The following is a 23,321-nucleotide window of genomic DNA, read 5'->3' as shown; positions in this document are numbered from 1 at the left end:
TACTCTCTTTCAAATTCTGAAGGTGGCAGGGGCAAAATACAGGGAGCGAAAGGCTATTTGCAATTTGTACAGAAACCAGATGGCTGTTATAAGAGTCGAGGGGTATGAAAGGGAAGCAGTGGTTTGGAAGGGAGTGAGACAGGGTTGTAGCCTATCCCCAATGTTATTCAATCTGTATACTGAGCAAGCAATAAAGGAAACAAAAGAGTAGGTATTAAAATCCATGGAGAAGAAATAAAAACTTTGAGGTTCGCCAATGGCATTGTAATTCTGTCAGAGACAGCAAAGGATTTGGAAGAGCAGCTGAACAGAATGGACAGTGTCTTGAAAGGAGGGTATAAAATGAACATCAACAAAAGCAAAATGAGGATAATGGAATGTAGTCAAATTAAGTCGGGTGACGCTGAGGGAATTAGATTAGGAAATGAGACACTTAAAGTAGTAAAGGAGTTTTGCTATTTGGGGAGCAAAATAACTGATGACGGTCGAAGTAGAGAGGATATAAAATGAAGAATGTCAAGGCCAGGAAAGTGTTTCTGAAGAAGAAAAATTTGTTAACATCGAGTATAGATTTAAGTGTCAGGAAGTCGTTTCTGAAAGTATTTGTATGGAGTGTAGCCATGTATGGAAGTGAAACATGGACGATAAATCGTTTAGACAAGAAGAGAACATAAGCTTTCGAAATGTGGTGCTACAGAAGAATGCTGAAGATTAGATGGGTAGATCACATAACTAATAAGGAGGTGTTGAATAGAATTGGGAGAAGAGGAGCTTGACTAGAAGAAGGGATCGGTTGTTAGGACATGTTCTGAGACATCGAGGGATCACTAATTTAGTGTTGGAGGGCAGCGTGGAGGGTAAAAATCGTAGAGGGAGACCAAGAGATGAATACACTAAGCAGATTCAGAAGGATGTAAGTTGCGTTAGGTACTGGGAGATGAAGAAGCTTGCACAGGATAGAGTAGCATGGAGAGCTGCATCAAACTAGTCTCAGGACTGAAGACCACAACAACAACAACCCATTAAGGTTTCTGACATTCCACACTCCGATTCTTAGAATGCCAGTTTTGTTCCTCCTGATCACTACATCATCTGGAGTAGTCCCCACCTGGAGATCTGAATGGGGGACTATTTTACATGTGGAATATTTTACCCAAGAGGATCCATCATTGTGTAACTGTACAGTAGAGGGAATATTACAGCTGTAGTTTCCCCAAGCTTTCAGCCATTCACAGTACCAGCACAGCTAGGCCATTTTGGTTGATGTTACAAGGCCAGATCAGTCAATCCTGAAGACTGTTGCCCCTGAAACTACTGAAAAGGAACTGTACATAACAGATCCCCCCTCCATACAATTGTGGTTGCATGTTCGGTATGGCTATCTGTACCACTGAGGCACTCAAGCCTCCTCACCAATGGCTAGGTCCATGGTTCATGCGGGGAAGTGTATGCTATTATTCAAAACAGACGTATGCTATCGTTGATTATTAGACCAGTTTTAGAATCAGTTTGATTCTGAATACAAATGGACTCAGGAAAACTGCAGTTTAAAGATGGTAGACGTTTAAAAAAGTACACAGTATACATTCCTGTGGTTGGCTGTGTGACGAAATTTTTCCCTGCTCAACTCTCCCTTCACCATACTCATCGTAGTTCTCAGCCAAAGCTGGGTCACTGTTCCCCCTCCAACATCCCGAAGTGCTGTGCTTAAGAAACAGTCAAACATGGGCAACAATATCCTCTAGAGTGCAGGTCATATGTAACAACAGCAACTAATACATAAATAAAAGATCGCATTATCTATTCAGTCCAAATATCAAAGTTTCACTCGTCCAGTGATCTAGGGACTTATGTTTGCACTAAATCCAAATGGGTCTTTCTGCTGTTATGTATTTTTCTTGGCAATTACAAATAGTGCAATATTATATATTTCATTCTGGATTAATTTTCCTTCTTGTTTCATCTGAAAGCCATCGTCTTGTTCTAAACCTGATTAAAAATTTGTAACAATTTTCTCCAATATTGTAATATGTGTACAGTGACCAAATTTATCATTTGCAACCCACTTGGTAAATCATTAGTTTCGCATAACCAAATAAAATAGTGACTTGAAGTCAGAATCAAATAATGGTTTCTGAAGAACAAGATTTTCTCCTTTGAAGGTTGGCTTTACTTAAAATGTGGCTTAAATGTATGTGTATGGTATCCATACATATATGAGAACTCTTGTTGCAAACCAGTTCAGATACAACAAAAGTGTGTAAGTTGATAGAATTTAATGTTATTTCCTCCTGTGTTTCACAGAATTGTTGATTTTTAAGCAGAGCATTAGATTGTTGTAATGGCTAGTTCATAGTTTCTTGCACATGCCTGGCCCTGGCACCACGAGAGAAATGTCACATGATTGTTCGAGCAAGGTTGATTTTGTTTTGAGCACTTTGCCTTATCCAGAAATCTTGACCCTATTCAAACACAAGTATTGTTTGATATGTCTTACCCTTTGGAATTTTCGGAATAAATTTGTACGAAACTTAACTAGCCAAAGCTTCGTCCGCAAATGTAAGACGAGCCCTATATTAATATATTACACAATGTAAAAACATTCACCTGAGCAGCAATAGCTTAACCTGCGAATATAAGACGACCCCGTATTTTTCGACTGACAAATTTGGGGAAAAACCTCATGTTGTAATCAGGTAAATACAATACTTCCTACTATTCTTGAACCTCCCTAAAGGCTGAAATGATTGGCAGTGTCTGCTGCAGCTCCTCCTCGTCCTCCTCCTCAGCCCTAGTTTAATATTTGAGTAATTCTTGATGCAGTTGTCGTTGCCAGGTTAGCTGTTGTTGCCATTGTTCCTGTGAACTAGTTGAGTGTTTTGAATTAGTTAAGTGTTTGATCAAGTCTAAATACTGTTGCTGCCAAAGCTCAAGTAAACTGGTGTCTGTGGTAATGCTTGGTGAACCACAACTGCGACCGCATCACCAGCAATGCTGTAACCCACATTTTGGGACATAACTTTTAATGAACATAAAATAAAATCTGTAACAACATTCTAAATTGTCAGTTAGTCCTGGAATCAAACAGTAATAGTTCTTGGAGAAAAAGTCATCTGAGCCAAAAACATAAATTATTTTGAGATCCATAGTAGTAGAGTAAGGTCAAAGTGTGAGTTAATCGCATAACTCAAATTTCGTATTCAAAGTTCCATATAGGTAAGCAGTGGTGGAAACCACAAGCTCATGATTTGTTGCTCTATACTCAGTAAACAGTCAGTGTTACAGATTCCGTAGAGATAGAGGTGAGTCAGAATACTTAAAACTCGAAGAGGCCACCGCTAAGCAGTCTCGTATTTGCCCACTATGGAAGCTCACATGACTGGTTTGCAATAGTGCGTGCATTCCTGCCGTAGGCATCTGTGCTGGATGTGTGAGACATTACGCATATCAATATGTGTGTATCATCCCGTGTATGCCCAGCGGGGTTACTATACGAAGTATTTTGCAAATGATTGTATGCAGAAGGCAGATGATCTTTCAATACATTTATCACTCAAAACTTTTTATCTAATAAGATGAAATAGCAGCTAGTATCCTTTTTTCCTATTGAATAATTCACTTGCAGCATTCATTCCCCAGTGAAAAGGTGAGTGCTGTGACGTGTATTACCTATAAATGTTAACATGTAGGGCTTTTGTTTAAAACCCTGAAATGTTACATATCCTGTCTTTGGCATCACACTAAGCTAATTTTCAGCCTCTTTTTCATGAAAAGCTCCATTGCAAACACTGACCTGTAGTATCACTATGCTGATACTAGAAGGTATCAGATAGATTATATAATGGTAAGACGCAGATTTAGGAACCAGGTTTTAAATTGTAAGAGATTTCCAGGGGCAGATGTGGACTCTGACCACAATCTATTGGTTGTGAACTGTAGATTAAAACTGAAGAAACTGCAAAAATGTCGGAATTTAAGGAGATGGGACCTGGATAAACTGAAAGAACCAGAGGTTGTACAGAGTTTCAGGGAGAGCATAAGGGAACAATTGACAGGAATGGGGGAAAGAAATACAGTAGAAGAAGAATGGATAGCTTTGAGGAATGAAATAGTGAAGGCAGCGGAGGATCAAGTAGGTAAAAAGACGAGGGCTAGTAGAAATCCTTGGGTAACAGAAGAGATACTGAATTTAATTGATGAAAGGAGAAAATACAAAAATGCAGTAAATGAAGCAGGCAAAAAGGAATACAAATGTCTCAAAAATGATATCGACAGGAAGTGCAAAATGGCTAAGCAGGGATGGATAGAGGATAAATGTAAGGATGTAGAGGCTTATCTCACGAGGGGTAAGATAGATACTGCCTACAGGAAAATTAAAGAGACCTTTGGAGAAAAGAGAACCACATGCATGAATATCAAGAGCTCAGATGGAAACCCAATTCTAAGCAAAGAAGGGAAAGCAGAAAGGTGGAAGGAGTATATAGAGGGTCTATACAGGGGCGATGTTCTTGAGGACAATATTATGGAAATGGAAGAGGAGGTAGATGAAGATGAAATGGGAGATATGATACTGCGTGAAGAGTTTGACAGAGCACTGAAAGACCTAAGTCAAAACAAGGCCCCGGGAGTAGACAACATTTCATTAGAACTACTGACAGCCTTGAGAGAGCCAGGCCTAACAAAACTCTACCATCTGGTGAGCAAGATGTACGAGACAGGCTAAATTCCCTCAGACTTCAAGAAGAATATAGTAATTCCAATCCCAAAGAAAGCCGGTGTTGACAGATGTGAAAATTACCGAACTATCAGTTTAATAAGTCACAGCTGCAAAATACTAACGCCAATTCTTTACAGACGAATGGAAAAGCTGGTAGAAGCTGACCTCGGGGAAGATCAGTTTGGATTCCATAGAAATGTTGGAACACGTGAGGCAGTACTGACCCTACGACTTATCTTAGAAGAAAGATTAAGAAAAGGCAAACCTACATTTCTAGCATTTGTAGACTTAGAGGAAGCTTTTGACAGTGTTGACTCGAATACTCTCTTTCAAATTCTGAAGGTGGCAGGGGTAAAATACAGGGAGCGAAAGGCTATTTACAATTTGTACAGAAACCAGATAGCAGTTATAAGAGTTGAGGGGCATGAAAGGGAAGCAGTCGTTGGGAAGGGAGTAAGACAGGGTTGTAGCTTCTCCCCAATGCTATTCAATCTGTATATTGAGCAAGCAGTAAAGGAAACAAAAGAAAAATTCAGAGTAGGTATTAAAATCCATGGAAAAGAAATAAAAACTTTGAGGTTCGCCGATGACGTTGTAATTCTGTCAGAGACAGCAAAGGACTTGGAAGAACAGTTGATCGGAATGGACAGTGTCTTGAAAGGAGGGTATAAGATGAACATTAACAAAAGCAAAATGAGGATAATGGAATGTAGTCGAATTAAGTCGGGTGATGCTGAGGGAATTAGATTAGAAATGAAACACTTAAAGTAGTAAAGGAGTTTTGCTATTTGGGGAGCAAAATAACTGATGATGTTCGAAGTAGAGAGGATATAAAATGTAGACTGGGAAAGGCAAGAAAAGCGTTTCTGAAGAAGAGAAATTTGTTAACATCGAGTATTGATTTAAGTGTCAGGAAGTTGTTTCTGAAAGTATTCGTATGGAGTGTAGCCATGTATGGAAGTGAAACATGGACGATAAATAGTTTAGACAAGAAGAGAACAGAAGCTTTCAAAATGTGGCGCTACAGAAGAATGCTGAAGATTAGATGGGTAGATCACATAACTAATGAGGAGGTATTGAATAGAATTGGGGAGAAGGGGAGTTTATGGCACAGCTTGGCTAGAAGAAGGGATCGGTTGGTAGGACATGTTCTGAGGCATCAAGGGATCACCAATTTGGTACTGGAGGGCAGTGTGGAGGGTAAAAATCATAGAGGGAGACCAAGAGATGAATACACTAAGCAGATTCAGAAGGCTGTAGGCTGCAGTAGGTACTGGGAGATGAAGAAGCTTGCACAGGATAGAGTAGCATGGAGAGCTGCATCAAACCAGTCTCAGGACTGAAGACCACAACAACCACAACATTCAAAAAGTACCGTTACCTGTTTCAGTTTTTTTTACAATTCATCAGCAGATGGTTTTTTTTTTTTTTTTTTTTTTTTTTTTTTGTGCTTTCATCAATACAGATTATGCATTGGTTTCCTGTATGCTTTCCTAGGATAAACAACAATTTACAGATTACAAGTAGTGTGGTCCCTTCAACCCCCACAAACCAACCAACCAACCAACAAATTACAAATGTGTAACCTAAATGGTTGCATTACATATTTGTGTTGGAATGCAACTTACGTGAAATGTCCATCTTGTGCATTTGTATTAGCAGTTTTAATGCCGTGAAATACATTCTCAAGGATGTTTGTATTTTAACAGTCAAAAATGTTGCACTGCATTGAAACCACTTTCGTTCGGTCACAAAACGAATTTACGATGTGCACCACATTATTTGATTTACAATATACAATAACAAATACACTTGAAACCTTTGCCACACACTATTCTCTTGAAGATAGTATACTGATTATGCAATCTGAATAGATATCTAGTACTGAGCTGGAAACCTGTTGCTCAAGTTTACCTCCTCTTCTTTCTGCTATAGGGTGCAGCTCAACTCCACTTCCAGGAACTCCAAAAGAGTTTTGTTTGTAGGAACTGTACCGAGTACCAATGATGGTGGTCAGTTTTAATGCAGTTGTCAGTTTTCATTTTCCAGTTATTTCATGTTGCTTTAAGGCCTTGTACAAAATTTTATTGCGATTTTTCTAATACTATCAAAAGTTGGCTTAGCAAATCCAAACTCTTCTCATTACACTCTGTACAAAAACCCAGCTTGGATTTTATCATGAAATCTCATTTTATCTTCTAAACTAAAGTATTTTTGTATACTCCTAACACGCATATTGGTGTCTGTATTGTACTGAATGACACTACAATACACTTTTAAGCAATTACAAACATGGGATTTTACATAAGTCATTGTGTGAGCTTGAGCAACTGAGTAGGCTTTGATTTTATTGTGTGCTTGTGACTGACGATGATAGACACATTACTTGTTATTGGCCACATGTGAAGTGAACTAGAAGAGAGGTGATGCATGCAACATTTTACAGTTGGCAGAAATTATTTCTGGTACAGTGAGGCCATATTTTAGTTCACGACAAAAGACCAGTCTGAACGGTCACAGATTTCAAATTAGTGAGGATTAACTGTACATGCAATCATTTATAGGTTGCATGTAAAATAGTTTATACCTTTTTTTTTAAAAATAACAGCCTATGAACTGTTTTTATATGTGTTCATTATCAACAGTATTAATGTTTCATCCACAATGATTGTGTCTCGTATTGCACTGAGAGTAAAAAAATAAATAAATAAAAAAGAAAAATCCAGCAACTTCTGCACGTAATTACATTCAATACATTTATTACAACATAATTAGTTATGAGCACGATTTAACAGCAACCATTCCAGTTTATGTATCCCACACCCACCAGGGTAGCCGAGAGCGCTAATGCGCTGCTTCCTGGACTCGCGTAGGTGCACCGGCCCTGGATCAAATCCGCCTGATGGATTGACGACAAGGGTCGGTGTGCCGGCCATCCTGGATGTTGTTTTTAGGCAGTTTTCCACATCCTACTAGGTGAATACTGGGCTGGTCCCTATGTTCCGCCTCAGTTACACAGCTCGCAGACATCTGAAAACATTCACACTATTTCATGGATTCCACTAGACACAGACAGTTGAGGTAAACTAATTCCATCGTAGGGGGTACAGGGTGGCGGCAGGAAGGGCATCCGGCCACCCCTTAAAATTAACATGCCAAATCCAATTAACCATGGCCAACCCTGCGTAACCGCGGGACAAGGCGCAAGCAATAATTCCAGTATATGTATCCCACATCTCTTTCTCCCTTTTATTTATTTATCTGTCACATTTCTTGCTCATTTTATTTGTTCAAAGTTTGTAGCTTATCACATTCTCTTATGCACCTTTCCTGCTGGTAGTATGAATACAGAATCTGGTCTGTATGATCATTTATAAAAAAGACATTTAACTAAGCAGAGGTGGCGCTGAAATAGAAGTTTCACAATTTAGAATACTGTATATGGTGACTGATGTGAATATTAAAACTTAAAATATGTTATTGCTATAATTAAAAAAAAGAAACATAGTTTCGTAGGAGCATTACATTGTTAATAGAAGAAAGTTAATCGAGCTTTATATGTTCCATTTTCATCTTACTTATTTTAAACTTTTATTAAAGTATTGAATATTGTGTATCCCTGTGTTTGACCCTTTTAGCATCACTCAGTTTGGAATTTTTGAATAGGTGACATTGTGGACTTGATGATGGCGTACTTCAGAAATTTCAGCGATAAACCTTGTTGTGTGTCTGACTTAAAGAGGTTTGTTTCCCTTCTGCCCGAGGATCGCCACCAGGAATTTGTATCTCAAGTGGAACAGACTGTTGGACTGCAGGGTAGAGAAATGCCAGCAACGGTATGTTCCTACAATATATAATGACTTACTCGACAGCAGTATTTGTTCACATTACTGCATTTGTTTTGTGTATATTTATTAATTAATAAACATATGCTAACTTGATCATTACTTTCATTTTTGTTTGTGGCTATATACTTACATTAGCTGCCTCTTTTGGTTTGTCACCTGAGCAAAATGATACCAAGTTATGTGCTGCCTAGATTGATTGAAGAATACACAATTTAATAGAACAAATCATTCTCACTTCTGTGGTAAACCAATTTGTAGCTGTTGTTGCTCTCCACAAGCATACAAAAATATGCCAGATAACGTATTATTATGAAATATTCTTTTTGAGATGTGTATTATGGTGTGAAAATGCGAAACACATCCAGTATTTCTGTAGAGTTGTGAGTGCAGGTGACACTGGGAGGATATACATGGGGAAAGAAATGATGCATATTAAAAGGTGTAAGATTTTTTACATAAGCATGTTCCGGCCTATAAAACCTTAATTTTTATAGGCAACAAGAGCATTTATCATCATGAGTTGAGGTACTGTTAATTCTAGTAAAACAATATGTATCGAATACTTTATTAATGGTGATGCTGCCTGTACCTGAGAGTATTTCCATCTTCATATGCACTTTCAAACAATGGAAAATCCAGGATGGAATGTAACAATATTATTAAAAGGAAAGTTGCGACTCGCCATATAGCAGAGATGCTGAGATAGGCCCAACATTAAGACTGTCACAAATTAGATTTCGGTCTATATGACCTTCGTCGCACACACACACACACACACACCATTTAGTGCTATTCAGTGCCTTGTGTTTCTCGACTTAAATGTGAACATTTTGTTTATGTACATGTGACAACCAAAATACACCAGGAAGTGCTGTAACTAAATGAATTGTACTGCAGTAGCTTGAAAAACCACTGTTTCTGAATCTCCAGCAAAATTTAATCATAAAATACTTGTAGTTTATGGAACACTGATGATAATTTAGTTCAATAAAATATAATGTGACGGGGGGAAATGCATTTTGTATAACGTGGACCCTTGTTAACCAAATTCAGTGTTATTGGTAGTTTCTGAGGCTGACTGTAAAATAAAATTTTACTAGCCGCCTCCATTCTTCGTAATTCCACTGAGATGCTGAAATGTTGTGAGCCAGGCCAGCCATGCCGGATTAGGTGCATGATGCTGATTTTAGCTTTTGCACAGTGTCTAGTTGTGGTGGTGGTTTTTTTATTTTTTCTGTCTCTTGCTTTTGCAGAGTGTGCACAATGTTGATTATGTGTGACTAGTTAGAAGTGTCACCTGGGTGGCAGCTGATCATTCATTACTGTCTTCTCATATAAATAACATGCTGAAGGAACACATCTCTAGTGGAAAGAATTTTAGAAGATTCATTAAGGAGATGTGGAAAAACTCGTGTTACAATATCATTTGCAGTTGCTGAAGATCTATTGGGAGTATATGTTTTAAAAAATTGTAAAATTAGTATTTATTGCAAAAATCTATAGTGATCTTTTCATGTAATTGAAACTGGATGGAGATGCTGAATGATGTGAGGTGAGACAATGATTAAGACACAAGACTCTCATTTGTAGCAGGGGGTGGGGGGAGACAAGGTTCATATCCTCACCTGATAACCCACATTGTCTCAAGTAATTTTCCTATATCACTTCAGGCAAATACTACCACTGTTCATTTGCATATGTCACTACCTCAGCATTGACTGCTCATTAAACTGTTCACTTATTTCTGTTAAAAGGAGAAATAACAGAACAGAGAGAAACTGTCAGAGTGAGAGATTAAATTGTGTTAAGATAAATAAAATAGAATCTTCCATCTAAGCAACAAGATACATTGGCACTGATATATACACAAAGAGAATAAGAGAAAAAAATTTATGTTGAAAGTTATTGAAAAACAATACATGGATAGTTTGCCAGAATATTTATTGGAGACTGACAGAAAGGACAGTCGGAATGTTGTATGCCATATAGTCATCCTGCTTCAGATTCCAAGGCCTGATGCTTTGTATAGTTTGTTCAGTAGGCTAATGGTGAACATAAAATTCAGCAGCACATCATCCACAGATAAAGTTTTTCTGGTGTTTTCCTAAATATTGTGCAGTCAGTCTTGAGGGTGACATAAATTTTATTGAAAGCGGGAAGCTCATCACATACACTCATGAATACCCGAAGCAAAAAATAGTTTATCAATTATGTTGTTGCCACTAACTCGTCAAGTTTGGTCTCCCCCCCTACCCACCGCCTGCTACCTGCCAACCATCTCCTCTCCCCCTACTCACCCAATAATGATCTGTTCATACACTCTTTTTCATGGAGACATTAAAACTGTAACTATCTTGTTACAACTACATCACCATCTCTGATTTCTCAACTCCAGATTTCTAGAATGTCAATACCATTCCTGTTGGTTATTTAGTCATTTGTTTTTACCCTATTGGGTTTGTCAGTGACACAAGGTAATAGAATGTTACAATATATCCTTATTAAAAGAAAAAAGGCCCATGGAGTTGACAGTGTTTCCTCAGAGTTATTGAAGTCTTTCGGAGAGCCATCCGTTACAAAACAATTCCACCTGATATTCAAGATTTGCCAGACAGGTGAAGTACGTTATGATTGCAAATTAGTAGCAAGCATTGTTTGTAGAAGAATCAAAAGGCTGGTAGAAGCCGATCCTGAGGGAGATTAGTTTTGGCTTCCAGAGAAATGTGGGAACACATGAGGCAATACTGACCCAAAACTTATCTCAGAAGATAGGTGTGTATTGTGTATTATTGTCCTTGCCTAAGTCTGTTGTTGTGAACCTAGAGATTGTTCTCTTGACTACTTGATTATCTGCTGCATTATTCAGGGTAATGGAATTTATCAAAATAAATCAGTCAGTGATGAACGAGTTAGATTAGAAAATGAGCCACAAAAAGCGGTAGAGATGTTTTACTACTTGGGCAACAAAATAAGTGATGACGACTTGGGGAAGGCTCATGTGTGCATTTGGGGAAAAAGGAGAGTTGCTTCTCACTATATAGCGGAGATGCTGAGTCGCGGTAGGCACAACAAAAAGATTCACACAGTTATAGCTTTCGGCCATTAAGGCCTTTGTCAGCAGTAGACACACACACACACACACACACACACACACACACACACACACACACACACACACACACACACACACACGTCTGAAGTCTCAGAGAGTTGAAACCACACCGTGGTTCGTGTGTGTGTGTGTGTGTGTGTGTGTGTGTGTGTGTGTGTGTGTCTACTGCTGACAAAGGCCTTAATGGCTATAATTGTGTGAATCTTTTTGTTGTGCCTATTGCGACTCAGCATCTCAGCTAAATGGTGAGTAGCAACTTTCCGTCTCTGGTGGTGTTACATTCCATCCTGGATTTTCCATTGTTTGATTTTTGTATGAAAAAGGAGTCGTTTGAAAGCTAATGAAGTTTGCAGACTTGTTACATGCCTTCCAACATCTCAGTATCTCTCGTGTTGCGCGAGTTGTTACCTTTGCTCCTGATTTATTGCATCCTACTATAACTTTCCATTACCATGTGTGTGGCAGTGACAGAGGCAAAGGATTTAGCATGCTGACTGACTGTAGCAAGAAAAGCATTTTTGAAGAGGAGAAATATGTAAACATCAAATATGAATTTAAATGTAAGGAAGTATTTTCTGAAGATATTCATCTGTAACTCGAACATACACAGTCAGCAGTAAGGAAAGGAGGAGAGTAGAAGCTTTTGAAATATGTTGCTGCAGAAGAATGCTGAAGATTAGGTGAGTAGATCAGATAACTAATGAAGAAATACTGAATCAAATTAGGAAGAACAGAAAACAATGGCACAACTAAATGAACAAAACCAACCACCAGCGGCTAAAGCATGTTTCCCGGTTGCTGTTGAGGAGACAGTATATGACAAACATCTAGTGGAGGAAAAATTCAGAAGGTAGGGACATTTAAATGCCTTGGAGAAAGGATAAAAACTACTCTGACGGAAAAAGGATCTATGGGTTCACAAACAAACAAGATAAATCTAGCAAGCTAACTTCCTATGTACATATACAATAAGAAGAATGAAATTTTATCATATGTAGACGTGGTAGGAGACCATGGCTGTTATATAAAATAAATTGTTGATGGTGTCCAGCAACCAGCCACGAATTGGTTTCATTGTTCAAAAAGTAATGTTAAAAGTTTCGAAATTTTTACCATTCATCATCACACAGTTTTTTTTCATTCTTTCATCAGTATGTATTATAAATTGGTTTCCTGTTAAGTGCCCTAGGATAAACAATAATTTACAAATTACAAATGTGTAACCAAAATGGCTGTGCTACATATTTGTGTAGGAATGCAACTTAAGTCAAATGTCCATCTGGCACATTTGTATTAACAGTTTTCTTGCACTTAAATACATTCTCAAGGAAGTTTGTTTTTCCACAGTCACAAATGATGCACTGCATTTTAAACCATTTTCCTTCAGCCACAAAACAAATTTTCAATGTTCACCACATGTTTTGAGTTATAGTATACAGAAACAAATACACAGCTTTACCATCAATATAATGGTTTGGCAATGGGAAGTAGCTTAGCTGGGACATTAGCAGAAATTTACATCAACCACATGGAACAAAAATATTTCTCAACAAATCACAACCAAAAGGTTTGTTGATGATACGATCTTTATCTTTGATGGTGCAAACACTGAAATGGATACATTGGCAACAGACCTCTGCGAAAAGCATAAAAATATGAAATTCATAGTTCAGCATGAAACAAATAAGAACATAAATTTTCTTAATCTTAAAATCTGTAACATTTAACTATAAACATCAATTTAGTATCTACAAGAAACTCACCACCACAGATGTCAGCATTGACAACTCCTCATGTTATCCCAGCCAACACAAAATGTCATAATTCAGAGCCATGGAACATCGAATGCAAAAAGTACCTATGAATCACACAGATCGGCAAAATGAAATCGGTATAATTAAAACAGTTGCCCACAATAATGGTTATGTTCCTATAATAATAGAAAAACGCCACAACAAAATAAAAACAAAAGCCGCAACTCCACAGCACAGCAGTGTATCATACCAAATTGCAGATTTCTTTAAGAAGAAAAATATTAGCTTCTCTACCATCAATAAATTACAGCAAAAAGTGATCCACAATTAAATCTTTCCAAGGCCCCCTGCAGTAAATCAGCCTACATTGGAGAAGAAAACCATTCAGTGAAGAACACTGAAAGAATATGAAAATACATTCAGCAGAAAAAGGAGCCACTATGAATCTATTAGAGGAAATAGAAATACATACACAAAAACACTTCCCCCTGATAACATCCTTAATGAGCAGACTGAATTTGGTAACACACTTTTCTGAAAACTTCCAGAAAGTACTTTCTGTGCTCAAGTACAATAATTGTACACCTCTCTGTGTATCCAGTAACAAATCTCATAATACTGTGTGTTCCTAGAATAGTCAGTATTATTTATGGTGCTAAGTGCGAATAAATTCTAATGTGTTATCATCATTGATGTTCATATAGAATGTAAGAATTCACACACTTCTTGCCCACACTTGTATGTCTGTTATTCTATCAGATAACATGGAAAATCATCAGTTATTGACAGCATAATGTAACTAGAAAGATAAGAAGTCTGTTCACCAAGGAACGGCAGGGGAACACACGCACAAAAGGGATTAACTTTTATAAGCTATTTACATCCGTACTCCGCAAGCCACCTGACAGTATGTGGCGGAGGGTACCTTGAGTACCTCTATCGGTTCTCCGTCCTATTCCAGTCTCGTATTGTTCGTGGAAAGAAAGTTTGTCGGTATATCTCTGTGAGTGCTCTCATCTCTCTGATTTTATCCTCATGGTCTCTTCATGAGATATACGTTGGAGGGAGCAATATACTGCTTGCCTCCTCGGTGAACTTCAACAAAAGCCCGTACCAAAATACTGAGCGTCTCTCTTGCAGAGTCTTCCACTGGAGTTTATCTATCATCTCCGTAACACTTTCGCGATTACTAAATGATCCTGTAACGAAGCGCGCTGCTATCCGTTGGATCTCCTATACCTCTTCTATCAACCCTATCTGGTACGGATCCCACACCGGTTAGCAGTATTCAAGCAGTGGGCGAACAAGTGTACTGTAACCTACTTTCTTTGTTTTCGGACTGCATTTCCTTAGGATTCTTCCAATGAATCTGTCTGGCACCTGCTTTACCGACGATTAATTTTATATGGTCATTCCATTTTAAATCACTCCTAAAGCCTACTCCCAGATAATTTATGGAATTAGCTGCTTCCAGTTGCTGACCTGCTATATTGTAGCTAAATGATAAAGAATCTTTCTTTCTATGTATTTGCAGTACATAACACTTGTCTACATTGATATTCAATTTGCCATTCGCTGTACCGTGTGTCAATTCGTTGCAGATCCTCCTGCATTTCAGTACAATTTTCCATTGTTACAACCTCTCGATATACTACAGCATCATCCGCAAAAAGCCTCAGTGAACTTCCGATGTTATCCACAAGGTCATTTGTATATATAGTGAATAGCAACGGTTCTACGACACTCCCCTGCGGCACACCTGAAATAGCTCTTACTTCAGAAGACTTCTCTCCATTGAGAATGACGTGCTGCGTTCTGTTATCTAGGAACTCTTCACTCAAATCACACAATTGGTCTGATAGTCCAGTGACTCCTTCTTCTGGCAGAAGAGTTGAAGGGGAAGGAGGAGGGGTCAAGGAAAAGGACTGGAGAGGTTTGGGAAAATAGATATGGTTCAGAAAAGTCACCTGGAAACCCAGGTCAGGAGAGACTTAATAGGCGGCATGAGAAGGAAAGACTGATTGTTGGGAACTGCACTGGACAAGATTTGAAAACCTGAGATCTTAAAGGCGTAAGACAGAGTAAATATGCAAGACAAAGATTAGTACTAAAACCTTGTGCATGAGTTAATAAGAGAGAAGAGCTAAGTGCATTGTATGTAACAGAGGTGGGAGGAGGGATGACGAAAAATAGACAGGTCAGAAAATGAAAGATGTAGGAAACTAAAGTGGAGTGAAGAAAGTAGTATTTACAGTGAAGAAATGCTGAGACAGAAGGAATTAACATAAATTAAGGCCAGGTGGGTGGCGAGAACCAAGGACATGTTGTAATGCTAGTTCCCATCAGTGGAGTTCTGAAAAACTGGTGTCTTAGGGAAAAATCCAGGTGGTGCATATGGTGAAACAGGCACTGAAGTCTTGACTCATGTTGTACAATTTGCTCTGCAACATGATATTGTGTGTTGCCTGTATATACCCTCTGCCTATACCCATTCATTCTTACCGAGAACTGTGTGGTGATCATGCCAACACAAAAGGCCGAACAGTGTTTACATAATAGCTGGTATATGATGTGTACCATTTCACAGGTGACTCTACACCGCTCTCACTTCAGCCTTCACTGGATGTAATTATCCCAACAGCCTAGTTCAAAAGTACATTTCCCAGGCCATTGCATCCAATCTTCATACTGCTGATCCCACCAAAAAACAACTTTCGAGCACACCACTGGTCACTCAGTATTATCCTGGTCTTGAACGTATTAATCAGCTACAACAAGGCTGTCAGAGATTTTGCCCACCACACCTAGAATAGCTTTTCATTGTTTTCCAATCTTCGCAATATCCTTGTCAGGCCCTATGCAGCTTCTGCACCCATCTCCCTACCATAGGGCTCTTACCCCTGTGACCATCCCCGCTGCAAGACTTGTCCTATGCGCCCTCATACCACCACCTATTCCAGACCTGTAACGGGTAAAACATTAGTATAAAAGAGAAAGTCACGCGTGAAATGGTACACATCATATACCAGCTGTTACGTAAACACTGTTCAGCCTTTTGCGTTGCCATGAGCGCCACACAGTTCTCAGTAAGGATGAATGGGTGTAGGCAGAGGGTATATGCAGGCAACACACAATATCCTGTTGCAGAGCATGCTGTACAACATGACAGTCATGATCTCGGTGCTTGTTTCACCACATGCACCATTTGGATTTTTCCCCCAGACACCAGTTTTCCAGAACTCCATAGGTGGGAACTAGCTTTACAACTTCTTCTTGGTTCTTGCCACCAACTTGGCCTTAATTTATGTTAATTCCTTCCATCTCGGCATTTCTTCACAGTAACTACTACTTTCTTTACTCCATTTTAGTTTCCTACATCTTTCATTTTCTGACCTGTCTATTTTTCACCGTCCCCCCCTCCCACCTCTGTTACATATAGTGCACTTAACTCTTCACTCTTATTAACTCGTGCACAATGTTTCAGTACTAATCTTTGTCTTGAATATTTACCTGTCTTCCACCTTTAAGCTCTCAAGTTTTCAAATCTCGTCCAGTGCAATTCCCAACGATCAGTCTTTCCTTTTCATCCCACCTGGTAAGTCTCCACTGGCCCAGGGTTCTGGGTGACTTTTATGAACTGTACCCATTTCTCTGAACCTCTCCAGTCTTTTTCCTTTACCCCTTTTCCTTCCCATCAATTCTTCTACCTAGAAGATGGAGTGACTGGCTTATAAACATTAATCCTTTTTGTGTGTATGTGCCCCAGCCGTCGCTTCGTGAGTAGATTTTTTTAACTATCCATTGTATAAAATGAGTTTGTAATGCTGTATTTCACAAAATCCCATGTATATTTGATTTCTGTCTGCGTTTAATGCCCTAGATTTAATGTTAAACACTATTTCAGTCTAACATAACAGTAATTTACATTACCTTCATCCCTCCAAAAATGTGTGATTGCATTGTAGCCTCTTTGATACTCATGTACTTTGCAAACTGTGTATTTGTTTTTGTATGCTGTAAATCAAAACATAGTGCACAGTGAAAATTCATCTTATGACCAAACGAAAGTACTTTCAAAGTGGTGCAATATTTTTTACTGTGAAAATAGGAGTACAAACATCATTAAGAATGCATTTCGTTGGAAGAAAACTGGTTATAAAAATGCACCACATGGACATTTCACATAAGTTACATTCCAAAACAAATATGCAGTGCAACCATTTTGGTTACATGTTTGTAATTTGCAAATTATTGTTTATTCTAGGGTGATTAACAAGAAACCAATGTATAATATGTATTGATGGGAGCATGAAAACCCGTGTGATGAAGTGTAAAAAATTCAAATCCGATGACAGTACTTTTTGAATAAAAAACCTGAAACCAATTTGTGGACAGTTGTTGTACACCATCAACAATTTGTGTTAGATCTTTTGAGCAATACAAAATTAAGACTTTACTAGACAGTTACCCACTCTGGTCTTATACACATAAGAGAACATGTTAATTGTAAGAACAGGATAACTTAAGAGGCTAGAATTTTCGGAACAAAGGCTTTATGGGAAGATGCTAGGAATTCAGCAACAGGAGGCTGTCAATATAGAAGGGAAGCAAACCAAGAACTGTATGCCCAGGTTGAGAAGGTCTCGGACATACATCAAGAAAAGGATTATGTTCTTTGGACACCCATAGAATTGCCTAAAGAAGGGTTACACTTAAGATATTGGAGTATCTTGTCAACAAGAGTAGTAAAATATGCTGGATTCAAGGAGTTCAAAGGGATCCAGAAGATAGGGAAGTAAAGGAAAAAGAGGTTTCAAGCTGAGTAACTTTCAGACAGAAAGTTATGGATGCCATAGATATCCAGGGCAGAATAGACCCAGCACAAAAACATTGTGGGCAGGTGAATCAAGATTATTTCAAAGTACATGAATGAAAGACTATTGGTCGGAATAAAGACCAAAAGGAAAGAATTTGATCCAAATTAGTGTGGTTCTCAGATGACCAAAAACAAGAGGAAGAACAATGTGCAAGAAGTAATATATTTCCTGGGCCACTGACATGCTATACCAATAACCAAACAGCAATTTTTTAATAGATGTGCTGAGAAATAAGAAACTATTGGTTAGTGCAGCGCCTTGCGGAACTGCATATAACAGTGTGGTTAGTCTGTACATTTATACTCTGCATGTGCTGTGATGTGCATGGCAGAGAGTATGTCCCACCGTACAGTTATTAGGGCTTGTTCCAGTTCGATTCACATATGGAGCAGAGAAAGAATAACTATTTAAATGCAGCTATGTACATTATAATTAATCTAATCTTGTTCCAATGATCCCTACATGAGTGATAAATTTAGACTTGAAGTAAATTCCTAGATATATCATTTCAAGTTGGTTCTTGCAACTCAGTAAGGAAGCTTTCACAGGATAGTTTGTCTATCTTCAAGGGTCTTCCAGTTCAGTTTCTTCACCATCTCTGTGATATTCTCCCATGGATCAAACAAACGTGATACCATGTGTGCTGCCCTTCTCGGTATATGTTCAGTGCCCGCTGTTAGTCCTGTTTGATACAGGTGCTACACACTTGAGCAATATTCCAGAATGGGTCACACGAGTGATTCACAAGCTATCTCCTTTGTAGAATGATTGCATTATCCGAGTATTCTACCAATACACCAAAGCCTATCACCTGTTTTACCATGACTGAGTCTAAGTGATAAGTCAATTTCATCTACAAAGTGTTACACCAAGGTATCTGTAGAAGCTAACTGATTCCAACAGTTACCCATTGATATTACAGTAGAATACTATGTTTTTTTGTTTGTTTTGTTAAGTGCACAATTACACATTTCTGAACATTTAAAGCAAATTACAAGTTTTTGCACCACTGTGGAATCGTATCAAGATCTGAGCAAATATTTATGCAAGTTCTTTTAGACAGCACTTTGTTATAGATAATTGCACATCTGCAAAAAGTCTTAGTTTATTTTTAATTTTGACTGCAAGGTCATTAACACACAATATGAACAGCAAGGGTTCCAGTACACTTCCCTGGAGCATACGCGAAGTTACTTCTACATCTATTGATTACTCTCAATCCAAGATAACATATTGCTTCCTCCTTACCAAAAAATCCTCAATTTAGTCACAAATTTCACTTGGAACTTTATGCAATTGTATTTGTTGTCTTTTTCCATTTATTGTGTAGAGACCTCATAATTAAAAATTTAAGTGTATGGGAAAAGACAAAAATGTGTTACTATCCTAGGTCATCTGTATTCAGCCCACCTTCATTCATGGTTCAAACTATAAAAAAATATGAATATATTAGTACACCATTAATTGTTAAAATGAATTTTGCTAATTCGACAGCAGTAAATGATGATTTTGCATATTTGCATTCTATTTTGAGTGTCAATAGAAAACCTGTCAAACATCATACTACTACCACCCCCTCCCACCCCTACCCCCATATATATCCTTTCATCTTTCCCTCTCCTTCCCTCTTTCCTGATGAAGCAACCTTGGGTTGCGAAAGCTTGAAATTTGTGTGTGTGCTTGTGTGTTTTTTATTGTCTCCTATCAACATACCAACGCTTTCATTTGGTAAGCTACAGCATCTTTGTTTTAGATATATTTTTCCCACGTGGAATGTTTCCCTCTATTGTATATAAAAACAAAGATGATGTGACTTACCATACGAAAGCGCTGGCAGGTTGATAGACAAACAAACATACACACAAAATTCAAGCTTTCGCAACCAACGGTTGCTTCATCGGGAAAGAGGGAAGGAGAGGGAAAGACAAAAGGATGTGGGTTTTAAGGGAGAGGGTAAGGAGTCATTCCAATCCCGGGAGCAGAAAGACTTACCTTAGGGGGAAAAAAGGACAGGTATACACTCGCGCGCTCGCACACACACACACACACACACACACACACACACACACACACACACACACACACACACCCATCTGCACATACACACACCCATCCGCACATACACAGACACAAGCAGGCATAGAAGGAAACATTCCACGTGGGAAAAATTATATATAAAAACAAAGATGAGGTGACTTACCAAACGAAAGCGCTGGCAGGTCGATAGACACACAAACAAACGCAAACATACACACAAAATTCAAGCTTTCGCAACAAACTGTTGCCTCATCAGGAAAGAGGGAAGGAGAGGGGAAGACGAAAGGAAGTGGGTTTTAAGGGAGAGGGTAAGGAGTCATTCCAATCCCGGGAGCGGAAAGACTTACCTTTGGGGGAAAAAAGGACAGGTATACACTCGCACACACGCACATATCCATCCACACATACAGCCACAAGCAGACCTGCCAGCGCTTTCGTTCGGTAAGTCACCTCATCTGGCAGGTCGATAGAAACACAAACAGACACATACATACACACAAAATTCAAGCTTTCGCAACAAACTGTTGCCTCATCAGGAAAGAGGGAAGGAGAGGGAAAGACGAAAGGAAGTGGGTTTTAAGGGAGAGGGTAAGGAGTCATTCCATTCCCGGGAGCGGAAAGACTTACCTTAGGGGGAAAAAAGGACGGGTATATACACACACACACACACACACACACACACACACACACATATCCATCCACACATATACAGACACAAGCAGACATATTTAAAGACAAAGAGTTTTCAACCCACATCATTTCGTCTTTCCCTCTCCTTCCCTCTTTCCTGATGAGGCAACAGTTTGTTACAAAAGCTTGAATTTTGTGTGTATGTTTGTGTTTGTTTGTGTGTTTGTCGACCTGCCAGCACTTTCATTTGGTAAGTCACATCATCTTTGTTTTTAGATATATTTTTCCTACGTGGAATGTTTCCCTCTATTTTATATATATATATATATATATATATATATATATATATATATATATATATATATATATATAGAGAGAGAGAGAGAGAGAGAGAGAGAGAGAGAGAGAGAGAGAGAGAGATATTCCACGTGGGAAAAATATAAAAATATATCTAAAAACAGAGATGATGTAACTTACCAAGCGAAAGTGTTGGTATGTTGATAGACACACAGACAAACACAAACACACGCACACACAAAATTCAAGCTTTCGCAACCCACGGTTGCTTCATCAGGAAAGAAGGAAGGAGAGGGAAAGACGAAAGGCTGTGGGTTTTAAGGGAGAGGGTAAGGAGTCATTCCAATCCCGGGAGCAGAAAGACTTACATTAGGGGGGAAAAGGGACAGGTATACACTTGAGACACACACACACACACACACACACACACACACACACATCCGCACATATACAGACACAAGCAGACATAATTTTAGATATATTTTTCCCCACATGGAATTTTTCCCTACCTGTCAGCCAATAAGACCTTTATAGAGACCACACACACACACACACACACACACACACACACACACACACACACCTGCGTGACAACTCACACACACATGAGCGCAGCCTCTGGCAGCTAGAGCCAGACTTTAGACATGTCTCACGAGCTGTGCGGCCACGGTTGTAACTTTCGCCAGCTGTCCCTCTGCTCACAAGTGATTTGCTTCTGTACACCTTTGGTACCCATTTATCTTTACTTATTTCATTTCCTCTAAAAGTCACTGCTTGTCATGTTCCTTTTATGGGATGTGACTACAAGGTAATGAATGACAGCACACGTATATAAAATGCCATCCATTGCTGAATTTTCAGCTTTTGTGTTGGGTTTCATTAGCAAATCAAATTTTCCCTTTCCCTTTAGGTTATTGTAAAACCTTTAGTGTTTTTACATGTCTACCCAACTGGCTCACATCTTTTCAGTAAGTAGACCTATTGTACGTATTCATAGTGAGTTGCAAACAAAAAATTAATTTTGTAGAATAATTATAAAGATACAAGGTTGAGTGGCTGTGGTTAATTGTTTTGAAAATGCTCAGTTTTTTATCAATATCTTTGTTTTAAATGTTTTCCGTTTTCAACTGCATTCAATAAATAAAATCCTTAAACTAAAAATGTTGGTGTTGGTTTTGGAATAAGTAGCAAGAAAACAAACTTAAAAAATTAAAACAACAAAAAATGTTATTTGTTACAATTAAAAATTAAGTTACTGAGTGATTGCTGTCTCACTTGTTTTAAAAATTTTTTAAAAAGAAGAACCTTAATTTGTAGGTACGGCAAATGCAACAACATATAAGTAGCATACAGTTGGTGCGTACTATGGGCCTACATTCACAACTGACTGATGGTGAAAGACTAGAATTGGTAACACACTTACTCAGGTGTTACGAGCATGGAAAGTGTTTCAACGCCGGCAGCCTGCAGACTGAATTTGGGTAAGAAATTAAATAAGTTCATGAGATCAGTGGTTTCTTGGTGCATGCTGTAATTTGAGAATGTGTGTTGACTGCCAGTTGCAGTCACTGCTGCTCTGCTGTTGTAGTGTTGTACTGTTGCATTGTGGAATTGCACAACTTTTGCATCATTGTATCATTATGAGGAGTATCTGTTGATATGTAAAATGACTGAATTATTTAGGTCAAAGTGAGTTACTCTGCTTCAGACAAATTAATAAAGAAGTGTCTGGATTGGCATGATGAAGCTGCAATATTTCTGCCTCTGCTGAAAATTAATTACTGCACAATTCTCCAGTATGTCACTGGGCTGTGTCATTTTGTTTTGTCATCTCTAGTGGTGTGCTGTGGTACTGTTGTCCGGGATTTTAGTGTATACCATGAACATAGACCTGTGTCTGCAATCAAACAAAAAATTAATTACATAATTTTATTAATTTTTTGAGTTGATAATTAAAATGTTGACTGCCCCTCATATAGCTACATTTCTAATAAATGCAAATTTTTCTGAGAGCTTATTATTGCATAATAAATAGTACCCTGAAACTTC

At 38.4% G+C, this 23,321-nt stretch overlaps 1 protein-coding gene across 1 annotated transcript in view; it reads left to right on the top strand.

The window, feature by feature from the left end:
* LOC124711193 (N-alpha-acetyltransferase 25, NatB auxiliary subunit) overlaps positions 1 to 23,321 on the top strand; it is an 84,814-nt gene that overhangs the window by 14,505 nt on the left and 46,988 nt on the right. The window contains exons 8-9 of the mRNA XM_047241122.1: positions 8,384 to 8,553; positions 22,590 to 22,753. Of these exons, the coding sequence (XP_047097078.1) occupies positions 8,384 to 8,553; positions 22,590 to 22,753 (334 nt within the window). The remainder of the gene's footprint in view (positions 1 to 8,383; positions 8,554 to 22,589; positions 22,754 to 23,321) is intronic.

The sequence above is a fragment of the Schistocerca piceifrons genome, chromosome 8 (genome assembly GCF_021461385.2).
Source record: "Schistocerca piceifrons isolate TAMUIC-IGC-003096 chromosome 8, iqSchPice1.1, whole genome shotgun sequence".
NCBI classification, from domain to species: domain Eukaryota; kingdom Metazoa; phylum Arthropoda; class Insecta; order Orthoptera; family Acrididae; genus Schistocerca; species Schistocerca piceifrons.
This window is presented reverse-complemented; position numbering and strand designations above follow the sequence as displayed.